This window comes from Lucilia cuprina, chromosome 2, assembly GCF_022045245.1.
Source record: "Lucilia cuprina isolate Lc7/37 chromosome 2, ASM2204524v1, whole genome shotgun sequence".
NCBI classification, from domain to species: Eukaryota; Metazoa; Arthropoda; class Insecta; order Diptera; family Calliphoridae; genus Lucilia; species Lucilia cuprina.
This window is the reverse complement of record NC_060950.1, coordinates 42,959,647-42,977,465: the sequence shown is the minus strand read 5'-3', so window position 1 is coordinate 42,977,465 and position 17,819 is coordinate 42,959,647. Positions and strand designations below refer to the sequence as shown.

General features: G+C 32.3%; 1 protein-coding gene across 1 annotated transcript; it reads right to left on the bottom strand.

Moving 5' to 3' along the window:
* Window positions 1–12,880: 12,880 nt before the first annotated feature.
* LOC124420834 lies at window positions 12,881–16,278 on the bottom strand. The gene is made up of 2 exons (XM_046955128.1): window positions 13,924–16,278; window positions 12,881–12,997 (listed from the first exon to the last, which is right to left on the bottom strand). The coding sequence occupies exons 1-2, from the start codon at window positions 16,276–16,278 to the stop codon at window positions 12,881–12,883; spliced, it is 2,472 nt and encodes an 823-aa protein (XP_046811084.1).
* Between the last annotated feature and the right edge of the window lie 1,541 nt (window positions 16,279–17,819).

The window sequence follows — 17,819 nt, the reverse complement described above, 5'->3', positions numbered from 1 at the left end:
CTAAATGACTGTCATTGCGTGAAAACTGTTAGTGTTATTTGCAGCCATATCGGAACCTTAAAATACCGCGTTTTTAAAGCTGTGAAAATAATTCTACCGATTTATCCAATTAGCCATTTTATAAAAATATATTATGCAACAAGTTATATACCAAAATAAATGGCAACTATAATGCAATAAAATGATATATAAACCACTGCTATAACATGAAAACTATAACAGATATTTGCAACCATATCGGAGCCTTAAATTACCGCATTTCCAAACCTGTACCAATAAATATACCGATCTATCAAATTTTTGTAAAAATTCATTATGCCACAAATTGTACACCAAAACAAAGTGCAACTGTAATGCTTTAAAATGATGCATAAACGATTGTTCTGGCATGAAAACTGTCAAAGTTATTTGCAACCATATCAGAACCTCAAATCACAGCGTTTTTAAACATAGAACAACAATTCTACCGATCCTTCAAATTGACCATTTTTTAGACGAACACATTATGTCAAATTAAAGTGCAATCATAATGCTTTAAAATGATGCATAAATGACTGTCATAGCATGAAAACTGTCAAAGTTGTTCACAACCATATCGGAACTTCAAATTACCGCCTTTTTAAACCTGGGAAAATAATTCTACCGATCTATCCAATTGGCCATTTTCTAAAAATACATTATGCAATAAATTATATACCAAAACAAATGGCAATTTTAATGTTTTAAAATGGTGCATGAACGACTGTCCTAGCACGAAAACAGCCAAAGTTAATTGCAACCATATCGGAACCTCAGATTACTGCGTTTATTAAACATAGAACAATAATTCTACCGATCTATCAAATTGACCAATTTGTAAAAAAACACATTATGCTACAAATGATACACCATATTAAAGTGCAATCATAATGCTTTAAAATCATGCCTAAATGATTGTCATAGCGTGAAAACTGTTAGTGTTATTTGCAGCCATATCGGAGCCTTAAAATACCGCGTTTTTAAAGCTGTGAAAATAATTCTACCGATCTATCCAATTAGCCATTTTATAAAAATATATTATGCAACAAGTTATATACCAAAATAAATGGCAACTGTAATGCAATAAAATGATATATAAACGACTGCTATAACATGAAAACTATAAAAGATATTTGCAACCATATCGGAGCCTTAAATTACCGCATTTCTAAAACTGTACCAATAAATATACCGATCTATCCTATTTTTGTAAAACTCATTATGCTACAAATTATACACCAAAACAAAGTTCAACTGTAATGCTTTAAAATGATGCATAAACGATTGTCCTGGCATGAAAACTGTCAAAGTTATTTGCAACCATATGGGAACCTCAAATCACAGCGTTTTTAAACATAGAACAACAATTCTATCGATCCTTCAAATTGACCATTTTTTAGACGAACACATTATGCCACAAATGATATACCAATATAAAGTGCAATCATAGTGCTTTAAAATGTTGCATAAATGACTGTGCAACATTTAGATCTACCGATCTATCTAATTGGCCATTTTCTAAAACTTCATTATGCACTAAATTATATACCAAAACAAATGGCAATTTTAATGCTTTAAAATGGTGCATAAACGACTGTCCTGGCACGAAAACTGCCAAAGTTAATTGCAACCATATCGGAAACTCAGATTACTGCATTTGATACATAGAACAATAATTCTACCGATCTATCAAATTGACCAATTTCTAAAAATACACATTATGCTACAAATGATATACCATACTAAAGTGCAATCATAATGCTTTAAAATGATGCCTAAATGACTGTAATAGCGTGAAAACTGTCAATGTTATTTGCAGCCATATCGGAACCTTAAAATACGGCGTTTTTAAAGCTGTGAATATAATTCTACCGATCTATCCAATTAGCTATTTTCTAAAAATATATTATGCAACAAATTCTATACCAAAACAAATGACAACTATAATGCAATAAAAAGATATATAAACGACTGCAATAACATGAAAACTATAAAAGATATTTGCAACCATATCGGAGCCTTAAATTACCGCATTTCTAAACCTGTACCAAAAAATATACCGACCTATCCTACTTTGTAAAACTCATTATGCTACAAATTATACACCAAAACAAAGTTCAACTGTAATGCTTTAAAATGATGCATAAACGATTGTCCTGGCATGAAAACTGTCAATGTTATTTGCAACCATATGGGAACCTCAAATCACAGCGTTTTTAAACATAGAACAACAATTCTACTGATCATCAAATTGACCATTTTTTAGACGAACACATTATGCCACAAATGATATATCAATATAAAGTGCAATCATAATGCTCTAAAATGATGCATAAATGACTGCCATAGCATGAAAACTGTCAAAGTTATTCACAACTATATCGAAACTCAAATTACCGCCTTTTTATCTGGGAAAATAATACTACGGATCTATCCAATTTTCCATTTTCTAAAAATACATTATGCAATAAATTAAAATACCAAAACAATTTTAATGCTTTAAAATGGTGCATAAACTATTGTTCTAGCACGAAAACTGCCAAAGTTAATTGCAACCATATGGGAACCTCAGATTACTGCTTTATTAAACATAGAACAATATTTCTACCGATCTATTAAATTGACCAATTTCTAAAAATACACATTATGCTACAAATGATATACCATATTAAAGTGCAATCATAATGATTTAAAATGGTGCCTAATGACTGTCATAGCGTGAAAACTGTCAATGTTATTTGCAGCCATATCGGAACCTTAAAATACTGCGTTTTTAAAGCTGTGAAAAAAATTAAATATTATGCAATAAATTATATACCAAAAAAATGGCAACTATAATGCAATAAAAAGATATATAACGACTGCTATAACATGAAAACTATAAAGATATTTGCAACCATATGGACCTTAAATTACCGCATTTCCTTTAAAATGATGCATAAACGATTGTCCTGGCATGAAAACTGTCAAAGTTATTTGCAACCATATCGGAACCTCAAATCACAGCGTTTTTAAACATAGAACAACAATTCTACCGATCCTTCAAATTGACCATTTTTTAGACGAACACATTATGCCACAAATGATATACCAAATTAAAGTGCAATCATAATGCTTTAAAATGATGCATAAATGACTGTCATAGCATGAAAACTGTCAAAGTTATTTGCAACCATATCGGAACCTCAAATCACAGCGTTTTTAAACATAGAACAACAATTCTACCGATCCTTCAAATTGACCATTTTTAAGACGAACACATTATGCCACAAATGATATAACAAATTAAAGTGCAATCATAATGCTTTAAAATGATGCATAAATGACTGTCATAGCATAAAAACTGTCAAAGTTATTCACAACCATATCGGAACCTCAAATTACCGCCTTTTTAAACCTGGGAAAATAATTCTACCGATCTATCCAATTGGCCATTTTCTAAAAATACATTATGCAATAAATTATATACCAAAACAAATGGCAATTTTAATGCTTTAAAATGGTGTATAAACGACTGCCCTAGCACGAAAACTGGCAAAGTTAATTGCAACCATATCGGAACCTCAGATTACTGCGTTTATTAAACATAGAACAATAATTCTACCGATCTATCAAATTGACCAATTTGTAAAAACACACATTATGCTACAAATGATATACCATATTAAAGTGCAATCATAATGCTTTAAAATGATGCCTTAATGACTGTCATAGCGTGAAAACTGTCAATGTTATTTGTAGCCATATCGGAATCTCAAAATACCGCGTTTTTAAAGCTGTAAAAATAATTCTACCGATCTATCCAATTAGCCATTTTCTAAAAATATATTATGCAAAAAATTATATACCAAAACAAATGGCAACTATAATGCAATAAAAAGATATATAAACGACTGCTATAACACGAAAACTACAAAAGATATTTGCAACCATATCGGAGCCTTAAATTACCGCATTTCCTAACCTGTACCAATGAATATACCGATCTATCCAATTTTTTTAAAAATTCATTATGCCACAAATTATACACCAAAACAAAGTGCAACTGTAATGCTTTAAAATGATGCATAAACGATTGTCCTGGCATGAAAACTGTCAAAGTTATTTCAGCATTTTTAAACATAGAACAACAATTCTACCGATCCTTCAAATTGACCAATTTGTAAAAACACATTATGCTACAAATGCTATACCATATTGAAGTGCAATCATAATGCTTTAAAATGATTCATAAATGACTGTCATAGCGTGAAAACTGCCAATGTTATTTGCAGCCATATCGGAACCTTAAAATACCGCGTTTTTAAAGCTGTAAAAATAATTATACCGATCTATCCAATTGGCAATTTTCTAAAAATACATTACGCAATAAATTATATACCAAAACAAATGGCAACTATAATGCAATAAAAAGATATATAAACCACTGCTATAACATGAAAACTATAAAAGATATTTGCAACCATATGGAGACTTAAATTAACGCATTTTTAAAGCTGTGCCAATAAATATACCGATCTATCCAATTTTTGTAAAAATTCATTATGCCACAAATTGTACACCAAAACAAAGTTCAACTGTAATGCTTTAAAATGATGAATAAACGATTGTCCTGGCATGAAAACTGTCAAAGTTATTTGCAACCATATCGGAACCTCAAATCACAGCGTTTTTAACATAGAACAACAATTCTACCGATCCTTCAAATTGACCATTTTTTAGACGAACACATTATGCCACAAATGATATACCAAATAAAAGTGCAATCATAATGCTTTATAATGATGCATAAATGACTGTCATAGCACGAAAACTGTCAAAGTTATTCACAACCATATCGGAACTTCAAATTACCGCCTTTTTAAACCTGGGAAAATAATTCTACCGATCTATCCAATTGGCCATTTTCTAAAAATATATTATGCAATAAATTATATACCAAAACAAAATGCAACTATAATGCAATAAAAAGATATATAAACGACTGCAATAACATGAAAACTATAAAAGATATTCACAACCATATCGGAGCCTTAAATTACCGCATTTCTAAACCTGTACCAATAAATATACCGATCTATCCTATTTTGTAAAACTCATTATGCTACAAATTATACACCAAAACAAAGTTCAACTGTAATGCTTTAAAATGATGCATAAACGATTGTCCTGGCATGAAAACTGTCAAAGTTATTTGCAACCATATCGGAATCTCAAATCACAGCGTTTTTAAACATAGAACAACAATTCTACCGATCCATCAAATTGAATATTTTTTAGACGAACACATTATGCCACAAATGATATACCAATATAAATGCAATCATAATACCAAAACAAATTGCAATTTTAATGCTTTAAAATGGTGTATAAACGACTGTCCTAGCACGAAAACTGCAAATTAAATTGCAACCATATCGGAACTTCAAATTACCGCCTTTTTAAACCTGGGAAAATAATTCTACCGATCTATCCAATTGGCCATTTTCTAAAAATACATTATGCAATAAATTATATACCAAAACAAATGGCAATTTTAATGCCTTAAAATGGTGTATAAACGACTGTCCTAGCACGAAAACTGCCAAAGTTAATTGCAACCATATGGGAACCTCACATTACTGCGTTTATTAAACATAGAACAATAATTCTACAGATCTATTAAATTGACCAATTTGTAAAAACACACATTATGCTACAAATGATATACCATATTAAAGTGCAATCATAATGCTTTAAAATGATGCCTTAATGACTGTCATAGCGTGAAAACTGTCAATGTTATTTGTAGCCATATCGGAATCTCAAAATACCGCGTTTTTAAAGCTGTAAAAATAATTCTACCGATCTATCCAATTAGCCATTTTCTAAAAATATATTATGCAAAAAATTATATACCAAAACAAATGGCAACTATAATGCAATAAAAAGATATATAAACGACTGCTATAACACGAAAACTACAAAAGATATTTGCAACCATATCGGAGCCTTAAATTACCGCATTTCCTAACCTGTACCAATGAATATACCGATCTATCCAATTTTTTTAAAAATTCATTATGCCACAAATTATACACCAAAACAAAGTGCAACTGTAATGCTTTAAAATGATGCATAAACGATTGTCCTGGCATGAAAACTGTCAAAGTTATTTCAGCATTTTTAAACATAGAACAACAATTCTACCGATCCTTCAAATTGACCAATTTGTAAAAACACATTATGCTACAAATGCTATACCATATTGAAGTGCAATCATAATGCTTTAAAATGATTCATAAATGACTGTCATAGCGTGAAAACTGCCAATGTTATTTGCAGCCATATCGGAACCTTAAAATACCGCGTTTTTAAAGCTGTAAAAATAATTATACCGATCTATCCAATTGGCAATTTTCTAAAAATACATTACGCAATAAATTATATACCAAAACAAATGGCAACTATAATGCAATAAAAAGATATATAAACCACTGCTATAACATGAAAACTATAAAAGATATTTGCAACCATATGGGAGACTTAAATTACCGCATTTTTAAAGCTGTGCCAATAAATATACCGATCTATCCAATTTTTGTAAAAATTCATTATGCCACAAATTGTACACCAAAACAAAGTTCAACTGTAATGCTTTAAAATGATGAATAAACGATTGTCCTGGCAAGAAAACTGTCAAAGTTATTTGCAACCCTATCGGAACCTCAAATCACAGCGTTTTTAAACATAGAACAACAATTCTACCGATCCTTCAAATTGACCATTTTTTAGACGAACACATTATGCCACAAATGATATACCAAATAAAAGTCATCATAAATGCTTTATAATGATGCATAAATGACTGTCATAGCACGAAAACTGTCAAAGTTATTCACAACCATATCGAACTAAATTACCGCCTTTTTACCTGGGAAAATAATTCTACCGATCTATCCAATTGGCCATTTTTAAAAATTAATTATGCAATAAATTATATACCAAAACAAAATGCAACTATAATGCAATAAAAAGATATATAAACGGCTGCAATAACATGAAAACTATAAAAAGATATTTGCAACCATATCGGAGCCTTAAATTACCGCATTTCTAAACCTGTACCAATAAATATACCGATCTATCCTATTTTTGTAAAACTCATTATGCTACAAATTATACACCAAAACAAAGTGCAACTGTAATGCTTTAAAATGATGCATAAACGATTGTCCTGGCATGAAAACTGTCAAAGTTATTTGCAACCATATCGGAATCTCAAATCACAGCGTTTTTAAACGTAGAACAACAAATTCTACCGATCCATCAAATTGAATATTTTTTAGACGAACACATTATGCCACAAATGATATACCAATATAAAGTGCAATCATAATACCAAAACAAATTGCAATTTAATGCTTTAAAATGGTGTATAAACGACTGTCCTAGCACGAAAACTGCCAAAGTTAATTGCAACCATATGGGAACCTCAGATTACTGCGTTTATTAAACATAGAACAATAATTCTACCGATCTATCAAATTGACCAATTCTAAAAAAACACATTATGCAATAATGCTTTAAAATGATGCCTAAATGACTGTCATAGCGTAAAATGTCAATGTTATTTGCAGCCATATCGGAACCTTAAAATACCTCGTTTTTAAAGCTGTGAAAACAATTCTACCGATCTATCCAATTAGCCATTTTCTAAAAATATATTATGCAACAAATTATATACCAAAACAAATGGCAACTATAATGCAATAAAAAGATATATAAACGACTGCAATAACATGAAAACTATAATGATATTTGCAACCATATCGGAGCTTTAAATTACCGCATTTCTAAACCTGTACCAATAAATATACCGATCTATACAATTTTTTTAAAAATTCATTATGCCACAAATTATAAAAAATCCAACATTTCGTTGGGTTGTGTTGAAATTATTTATTAAAAAACATCAATTCTTTTACTAGAATTAAATTATTTAATAAAAGCAGATTTTAGCTTTGTATTCACCATTTTTTACACGAACAATCACAATGCTTTAAAATGATGCATAAATGACAATCATAGCATGAAAACTGTCAAAGTTATTCACAACCATATCGGAACCTCAAATTACCGCCTTTTTAAACCTGGGAAAATAATTCTACCGATCTATCCAATTGGCCATTTTCTAAAACTACATTATGCACTAAATTATATACCAAAACAAATGGCAATTTTAATGCTTTAAAATGGTGCATAAACGACTGTCCTAGCACGAAAACTGCCAAAGTTAATTGCAACCATATCGGAACATCAGATTACTGCGTTTATTAAACATAGAACAATAATTCAACCGATCTATCAAATTGAGAAATTTCTAAAAATACACATTATGCTACAAATGATATACCATATTAAAGTGCAATCATAATGCTTTAAAATGATCCATAAATGACTGTCATAGCGTGAAAACTGTCAATGTTATTTGCAGCCATATTGGAACCTCAAAATACCGCGTTTTTAAAGCTGTGAAAATAATTCTACCGATCTATCCAATTGGCCATTTTCTAAAAATATATTATGCAATAAATTAAATACCAAAACAAATGGCAACTATAATGCAATAAAAAGATATATAAACGACTGCTATAACATGAAAACTATAAAAGATATTTGCAACCATATCGGAGCCTTAAATTACCGCATTTGCAAACCTGTACCAATAAATATACCGATCTATCCAATTTTTGTAAAAATTCATTATGCCACAAATTGTACACCAAGACAAAGTGCAACTGTAATGCTTTAAAATGATGCATAAACGATTGTCCTGGCATGAAAACCGTCAAAGTTATTTGCAACCATATCCCAACCTCAAATCACAGCGTTTTCTAACATAGAACAACAATTCTACCGATCCTTCAAATTGACAATTTTTTAGACGAACACATTATGCCACAAATGATATACCAAATTAAAGTGCAATCATAATGCTTTAAAATGATGCTATAACATGAAAACTATAAAAGATATTTGCAACCATATCGGAGCCTTAAATTACCGCATTTCTAAACCTGTACCAACAAATATACCGATCTATCCAATTTTTGTAAAAATTCATTACGCCACAGATTGTACACCAAAACAAAGTGCAACTGTAATGCTTTAAAACGATGCATAAACGATTGTCCTGGCATAAAAACTGTCAAAGTTATTTGCAACCATATCGGAACCTCAAATCACAGCGTTTTTAAACATAGAACAACAATTCTACCGATCCTTCAAATTGACCATTTTTTAGACGAACATATTATGTCACAAATGATATACCAAATTAAAGTGCAATCATCATGCTTTAAAATGATGCATAAATGATTGTCATAGCATGAAAACTGTCAAAGTTATTCACAACCATATCGGAACCTCAAATTACCGCCTTTTTAAACCTAGGAAAATAATTCTACCGATCTATCGAATTGGCCGTTTTCTAAAAATACATTATGCAATAAATTATATACCAAAACAAGTGGCAATTTTAATTCTTTAAAATGGTGCATAAACGACTGTCCTAGCACGAAAACTGCCAAAGTTAATTGCAACCATAGCGGAACCTCAGATTACTGCGTTTATTATACATAGAACAATAATTATACCGATCTATCAAATTGAATAATTTCTAAAAATACACATTATGCTACAAATGATATACCATATTGAAGTGCAATCATAATGCTTTAAAATCATTCATAAATGACTGTCATAGCGTGAAAACTGTCAATGTTATATGCAGTCATATCGGAACCTCAAATTACCGTATTTTTAAAGCTGTGAAAATAATTCTACCGATCTATCCAATTGGCCATTTTCTAAAAATACATTATGCAATAAATTATATACCAAAACAAATGGCAATTTTAATGCTTTAAAATGGTGTATAAAAGACTGCCCTAGCACGAAAACTGTCAAAGTTAATTGCAACCATATGGGAACCTCAGATTACTGCGTTTATTAAACATAGAACAATAATTCTACCGATCTATCAAGTTGACCAATTTCTAAAAATACACATTATGCTACAAATGATATACCATATTAAAGTGCAATCATAATGCTTTAAAATGATGCCTAAATGACTGTCATATCGTGAAAACTGTCAATGTTATTTGCAGCCATATCTGAACCTCAAATTACCGTATTTTTAAAGCTGTGAAAATAATTCTACCGATCTATCCAATTGGCCATTTTCTAAAAATATATTATGCAATAAATTATATGCCAATACAAATGGCAACTATAATGCAATAAAAAGATATATAAACGACTGCAATAACATGAAAACTATAAATGATATTTGAAACCATATCGGAGCCTTAAATTACCGCATTTCTAAACCTGTACCAATAAATATACCAATCTATCCAATTTTTTTAAAAATTCATTATGCCACAAATTATACACCAAAACAAAGTGCAACTGTAATGCTTTAAAATGATGCATAAACGATTGTCCTGGCATGAAAACTGTCAAAGTTATTTGTAACCATATCGGAACCTTAAATCACAGCGTTTTTAAACATAAGTAGAACAGCAACAAATGATATACCAAATTAAAGTGCAATCATAATGCTTTAAAATGATGCATAAATGACTGTCATAGCATGAAAACTGTCAAAGTTATTCACAATCATATTGGAACCTCAAATTTCCGCCTTTTTAAACCTGGGAAAATAATTCTACCGATCTATCCAATTGGCCATTTTCTAAAAATACATTATGCAATAATATACCAAAACAAATGGCGATTTTAATGCTTTAAAATGGTGTATAAACGACTGTCCTAGCACGAAAACTGCCAAAGTTAATTGCAACCATATGGGAACCTCAGATTACTGCATTTGATACATAAAACAATAATTCTACCGATCTATCAAATTGGCCGATTTCTAAAAATACACATTATGCTACAAATGATATACCATATTGAAGTGCAATCATGATGCTTTAAAATGATGCCTAAATGACTGTCATATCGTGAAAACTGTCAATGTTATTTGCAGCCATATCTGAACCTTAAAATACCGCGTTTTTAAAGCTGTGAAAATAATTCTACCGATCTATCCAATTAGCCATTTTCTAAAAATATATTATGCAACAAATTATATACCAAAACAAATGGCAACTATAATGCAATAAAAAGATATATAAATGACTGCTATAACATGAAAACTATAAAAGATATTTGCAACCATATCGGAGCCTTAAATTACCGCATTTCCAAACCTGTACCAATAAATATACCGATCTATCCAATTTTTGTAAAAATTCATTATGCCACAAATTGTACACTAAAACAAAGTGCAACTGTAATGCTTTAAAATGATGATCGGAACCTCAAATCATAGCGTTTTTAAACATAGAACAACAATTCTACCGATCCTTCAAATTGACCATTTTTTAGACGAACACAGTATGCAACAAATGATATACCAAATTAAAGTGTAATCATAATGCTTTAAAATGATGCATAAATGACTGTCATAGCATGAAAACTGGCAAAGTTATTCACAACCATATCGGAACCTCAAATTACCGCCTTTTTAAACCTGGGAAAATAATTCTACCGATCTATCCAATTGGCCATTTTCTAAAAATACGTTATGCAAAAAATTATATACCAAAACAAATGGCAATTTAATGCTTTAAAATGGTGCATAAACGAATGTCCTAGCACGAAAACTGCCAAAGTTAATTGCAATTATATCGGAACCTCAGATTACTGCGTTTATTAAACATAGAAAAATAATTCTACCGATCTATCAAATTGACTGTTAGGATCTGCAATATTTTTTACAGACAAATTATACGAAAAACGAAACGACAAATATGTAAACTGTTTTTACTTGTTTATTTGCATTCTTTATTACAACTGAAAACTTAAATTAAACAAGTTGAAGCAAGAACATAAAAAAGCTAAAGAATTAACAGTTATAATTTTAAAGAGAATATTTGCAATTTATAATATGTAAAAGAGAAGAGGTGAAAGGGAATTGTAAATAACAGGAGAGAGGGAGTTTAAAATGTGACAAATAAGACAAAGTATAAATTAAAAGAAACAAAGATAATTTATGAAGGCAGGGACGGAGCTACGGTGAACATCCTCCCCCCGTTGGAAGGTTTTGGCTTTCAACTGAATCTTCGGTAATTGGGAGTACAGCCAACTTTGTAACAGCACGCTTTATAGTTCTGCTGCTGGTCCGAACTACAGCAACGCGGGCAACTCCATCTTTGCCACATATGGTTTCAATTACGCGCCCCATTTGCCATTTAAGAGGTGGAAGGTTATCATCCTTTAATAATACCATATCACCACAGGCAATATTTGTTGTGGATTTACGCCACTTTGAACGCTCCTGCAAATGTGTGAGGTACATGCAGGTCCACTTCTTCCAAAATACTTGCTGAATAAACGAAATTCGTTGCCATCTATTTAAACGAGATAAATTAATGTCGGTAATTTCGGGTTCCACTATAGATGTTAAAGGGGCTCCTATTAAGAAATGACTTGGGTGAGGACATCCATATCATTAGGATCGTCCGAAAGTGGACATAGAGGCCGAGAATTTAGTATGGCCGAGATTTGATATACCAAAGTCTGCAATTCTTCTAAAGTTAATACTGTAAGGCCTACTGCACGATGAAAGTGATATTTTGCCGCCTTAACAGCTGCCTCCCAGAGCCCGCCAAAATGGGGAGATCTGGGTGGAATAAATTTCCAGGTAATACTGTCATTTAGGCATTCCTGATGAACCATTTCCAAGTGAGATTGACTCAAAAACAATTGCTTCAATTCTGCTAACTCGTTTTTAGCACCAACAAAGTTAGTGGCGTTGTCCGACCAAATTGTATGCGGTTTGCCTCTGATAGAAATAAATCGTTTTAAAGCCGCCCAAAAACGATTGTGTAGACAACTCAGCAACAACTTCCAAATGTGAGGCCTTGTGGCAAAACAAATAAAAATGCAAATGTAGCACTTTACTGGTGGCCGATTACGTACACCTGATTTGTAATAAAAAGGGCCACAAAAATCAATGCCCGTAGTGTGAAATGCTCTACACTGTTGCACACGACCATGAGGTAGACTACCCATAATATGCTGTGCGTATTTGGGTTTTAAACGAAAGCATCGAATACATTTTGAAATTATTGCTCTCACAGCTTTCTTACCACCAAGAGGCCAATACTGAAGTCTAATTGTAGCAAGGAGACACTGCGGACCGGCATGCAATAGCTTTTGGTGAAAGCTTAATACCAATGCCTTTGTAAAAGGGTGAAGCTTTGGCAAAATAATGGGATGTTTTGCTTCAAAGTCCAAAGTTGAATTTTCAAGTCTCCCTCCAACTCGAATTAAATTGGTAGCATCAATAAACGGTGACAATGAATATAGCTTACTTGTAGGTGATATTGATTTATTTGTTTTTAACGCCTTATATTCAGCTAGGAAATGTATTTGTTGTATATTACGTATTAACAGGTTCGTACCCATCTTTAAGTCAAATGGGGTTAATGGGCCCAATTTTATTTGATTGTTTAATGCAAATTTTAAAATTACAAATTTGTAGATATAACCGAATATACGCTGCATCTTCGAAAATGAATTATGGTGTTTGCAATTGATGGACCAATCATTTGACGTGGTGGCAATCAAAACGGATCGCTTACGTTCTGGTAAATCAGTCAAAAAATTTAGGAGCTTTGGCCATTTGGAACAGTCACTACTTAAAAAATCTGGTCCATATTTCCAAAGGTTTGATGACAAAAGCTCTTCAGGCGTAGTTCCTCTGGATAAAAGATCTGCAGGGTTTAAATTAGTCGGAACATGGTGCCATGTCATTTGTTTAGTAAGTGATTGAATACGACTTACTCTATTAGATACAAAAATGTTGAAATTAGACGATTCTTCACGTAACCAGGACAGTACCACCATTGAGTCCGACCAGCAATGAACCTCAAATTTTCTTAAAAACGAATTAATAACGACATTTAAAAGTTCAGCTAATAGTAAGGCTGCGGATAATTCCAATTTTGGCACCGTGTTGGTTTTTAGAGGTGAAACACGGGATTTAGAGCACAACAGGTTAGTTTTAACATCTCCATTAAGTTCAGATCGTACATAAACACAAGCGCCATACGCCGACAAACTTGCATCACAAAATGCATGAATTTGCACTAGAGCATTTGGTATTAAAACAAAGCGTGGGAACTCAAAATTGTGTACAAAAGAAAAGTTCGAATAAAAATCCATCCATGCTGAATGAAGCGATTGTGGTAAGCTTTCGTCCCAGTGTAAATTATGTTTCCACAAAATCTGCATAAATACCTTTGCCCTTGTAATAATGGGACCAATCAGTCCCAAGGGATCATAAAGCCGGGCGATAATTGATAGTATTGTGCGTTTGGTAGCAATGGCTCCATTCGATACACGTGAGAGCGAAAAAATAAAATTGTCAGTTTTTGGATTCCATACTAGACCTAAAGTCTTAGTTATATCAGTTCCATCATGGAACTTTAAAAATTGCTCGCAATCAGCAGACGAAACACCGTGTAAAACAGTAGGCTCATTGGAACACCATTTTCTAATCGCAAATTTTCCCTTTTGGAGCAAGGCTGAGACTTGTTGTCGAACTTCAATTACTTCATCTATCGAATCGCCTCCAGAGATTAGGTCATCGACATAAAAATCGCGTTTGACTATTTTTGCACCCAAAGGAAAGTTATTTTCTTCTTCGATTGACAGTTGGTGCATAGCACGAATTGCTAAAAACGCAGCAGGTTTTGTGCCGTATGTGACTGTGTTAAGTTTATAGACCTTAATGTCTTCTTCTTGATCATCTCTCCAAATAACACATTGCAGATAATCATCTGGATGGGATACCTTTACACATCGGTACATCTTGCAAATATCACCACTAAGAGCAACCTTAAAGAATCGAAAACGTAGAAGAGTGTTAAAAAGTTTTGGTTGTATTGTAGGCCCAGAATAAAGAATATCGTTTAACGAAAAACCAGATGACGTTTTGGCTGATCCATCGAAGACTACCCTCAGTTTTGTTGTTGTGCTGTCTTCCTTTTGTACACAGTGATGAGGCATATAGTACGTATTTACGTCAGGGGGTGAATAGATTTCAGACATATGTTGTAACTCGGCGTACTCTTTCATAAAAGATACATATTGTTTTTTTGTTTCTGGATATTTATTAAGCTTCCTTTCTAAACCTTTAAAACGTTGTAAAGCCCTCTCATATGAATCACCAAGCAAATTACAGGGTTTTGTTTTTGGTAAGCTTACAGAATATTCACCAGTGTTAAGCCGAATTGTTGTTTGTTTAAAAAAGCTCTCGCAAAAATCATCATCACTTTCGTGCATACTAGCTTCATTAAAATTGTTCTCTATTTCCCAAAAGCCTTTAATGAGATCATCAATATTATTTCTTTCAATCTCGTCGTTTTTATGTACCACAGCCAACGATGATTTAAATGTAGTGGAATGGCCACCAGATACCACCCATCCAAATAGTGTTTTTTGCAAAATGGGTAAAATTTTATTAAAATGAATTTGGCCAACACATATCAAATCAAAAAATAGGCCAGCACCAATCAAAATATCTACTCGGTTGTGTTTATAAAAAAGAGGGTCAGCCAGCTGTATATTTTGGGGAATATTCCAGTTGCTGATGTTGACATTTGGCTTATAATCTGTTATAGTGGGCACTACTATGGCAGAAAACGATGTTGAGAAATTCTCATTTTGAGACTTTACAAAAATATCGACAGATTTTTCAGCAACGAATGTACCATCTCCTATACCAGAAATGGTTACCAAAGATTTACTTGTTTGAAGATGTAGTTGATTTGCAAGACGATTTGTAACAAAATTAAGCTGAGAGGCTGAGTCGAGGATGGCACGGCAAGGTACGAGTGAACCAGACCTATTTTTTACTAACACAACAGCCGTAGCTAACAACACGTCTGCTGGAGATCCAGGCGGGGTGTTAAATGAAGACGACACAAGTGAAGACTGCGCTTCTACTGCTGATGACTGGCTTTCGATCGAATATTCTGCATTAGATGCATTAAGAGTATTATTAATATGTAACAATGAATGATGCTTGGAAGTACAATAACGACAGTGGCCAAATTTGCATGTTTTCATCATGTGCCCCTTTCTTAAACAATTCAAACACAACTGCAACCTTTTAGCTTCATTAAAACGATTCATTGGGGACAGGTTTCCAAAGCGTGAACATTTTGTTATATAATGTTCTTTAGAATCACAAAAAATACAAAATACTGTCGGCGGTAATGCAGAAGTTACAAGCGCATTACGTCCATGCATTGATTTTTTGGCATTTTGATTTAATTGTTTTGTGGGCATAGAATTCTCAATTTTCTCCAAAAAACGACATCATTTGATCTAAAAATGATTCAAGGGAAGACCAAGTAGGGAATGAATCAGTAGGCAAGTTTTCTTCCCATTTCGCTTGAGATTTTAAATCGAGTTTTGATGTTATTAAATGTACTAAAAAGCCATCAGCAATTTGTTCTTTGGTACTCATAGTTTGTAAAGCACGCATATGAGCATTGAGTTTGTCACTGAGTTGACGTAAATTTGATGCGGAGCCCTTTTCAGCGCTACTTAAATCAAAAATTTCTTTTATATGTGCCTGAAATGTAACCAATTTGTTATCGAAACGTCTTTTTAATAACTCGATGGCTTTATCATAGTTTGCGTCAGTTGGTTCTAATGATGAAATTGTATCTAATGCAGCATCTTTTAAACAAGCACGTAAATGTTGAAATTTTTCAATTTTCGTTATATCATCTTTATCAACGACGGTACAAAACATAGCATAAAAATCTGGCCAATCAAGATATGATCCAGCAAATGGAGGTATTTTTAATTCTGGCAATCACGATCTACGTTGAGGAAAAGCATACGATTGAGGTTCATCTAAAGAAAATTGACGAAATGTTGATGATCGATGTTGTGTTTCAACATTTTTAATATAATTTAACTGGCGTGTAAGCTTAGCCTTAACTTCAAAATAAATGGATACAAAATTGAACCGTGTATTGCTTTCCAAAATGCTGGTGTCTTTTTCCTCTAAAATGGTTTGCGCTTGATCGAAGCTATTATTAAGGCTCTCTACGTACTCAAGACGGACCGTAAGCTCATCTGCATCATATTCCCTTAATTGAACTACGTTAAGTGACATGTTTAAGCTCACTAGTTGATTGGTAATAGCAATGGCTTTATTTTGATACGGCGATAAATCAACATTGCCGTCTGTAACGTTCTCCTCAGTGGTACTCATAACAATTTTCAAGAACAAACACGAACACGAAATTTATTTGTATAATTATCAAAACGAACAATGTGTATAAATATTAAAACTATGAAACAAACAATGACGTCACAATATAAACATGCAGTAGAATCCGTCGAAATAGTTATTCGAATGCAAACTATTTTTTAATAAAAATATCCGAATTGATACTTTATCAACGTATTGCTATTAATGTAATCACGTCGGGGTCACCAATGTTAGGATCTGCAATATTTTTTACAGACAAATTATACGAAAAACGAAACGACAAATATGTAAACTGTTTTTACTTGTTTATTTGCATTCTTTATTACAACTGAAAACTTAAATTTAACAAGTTGAAGCAAGAACATAAAAAAGCTAAAGAATTAACAGTTATAATTTTAAAGAGAATATTTGCAATTTATAATATGTAAAAGAGAAGAGGTGAAAG

Coding starts and splice junctions, on each gene's coding strand:
- LOC124420834 (XM_046955128.1), bottom strand. CDS start 16,278: ATGAATCGTTTTAATGAAGCTAAAAGGTTGCAGTTGTGTTTGAATTGT. Junction 12,998..13,923: donor ACATTTTTGTATCTAATAGA/GTAAGTCGTATT, acceptor TTTTGCCACAAG/GCCTCACATTTGGAAGTTGT.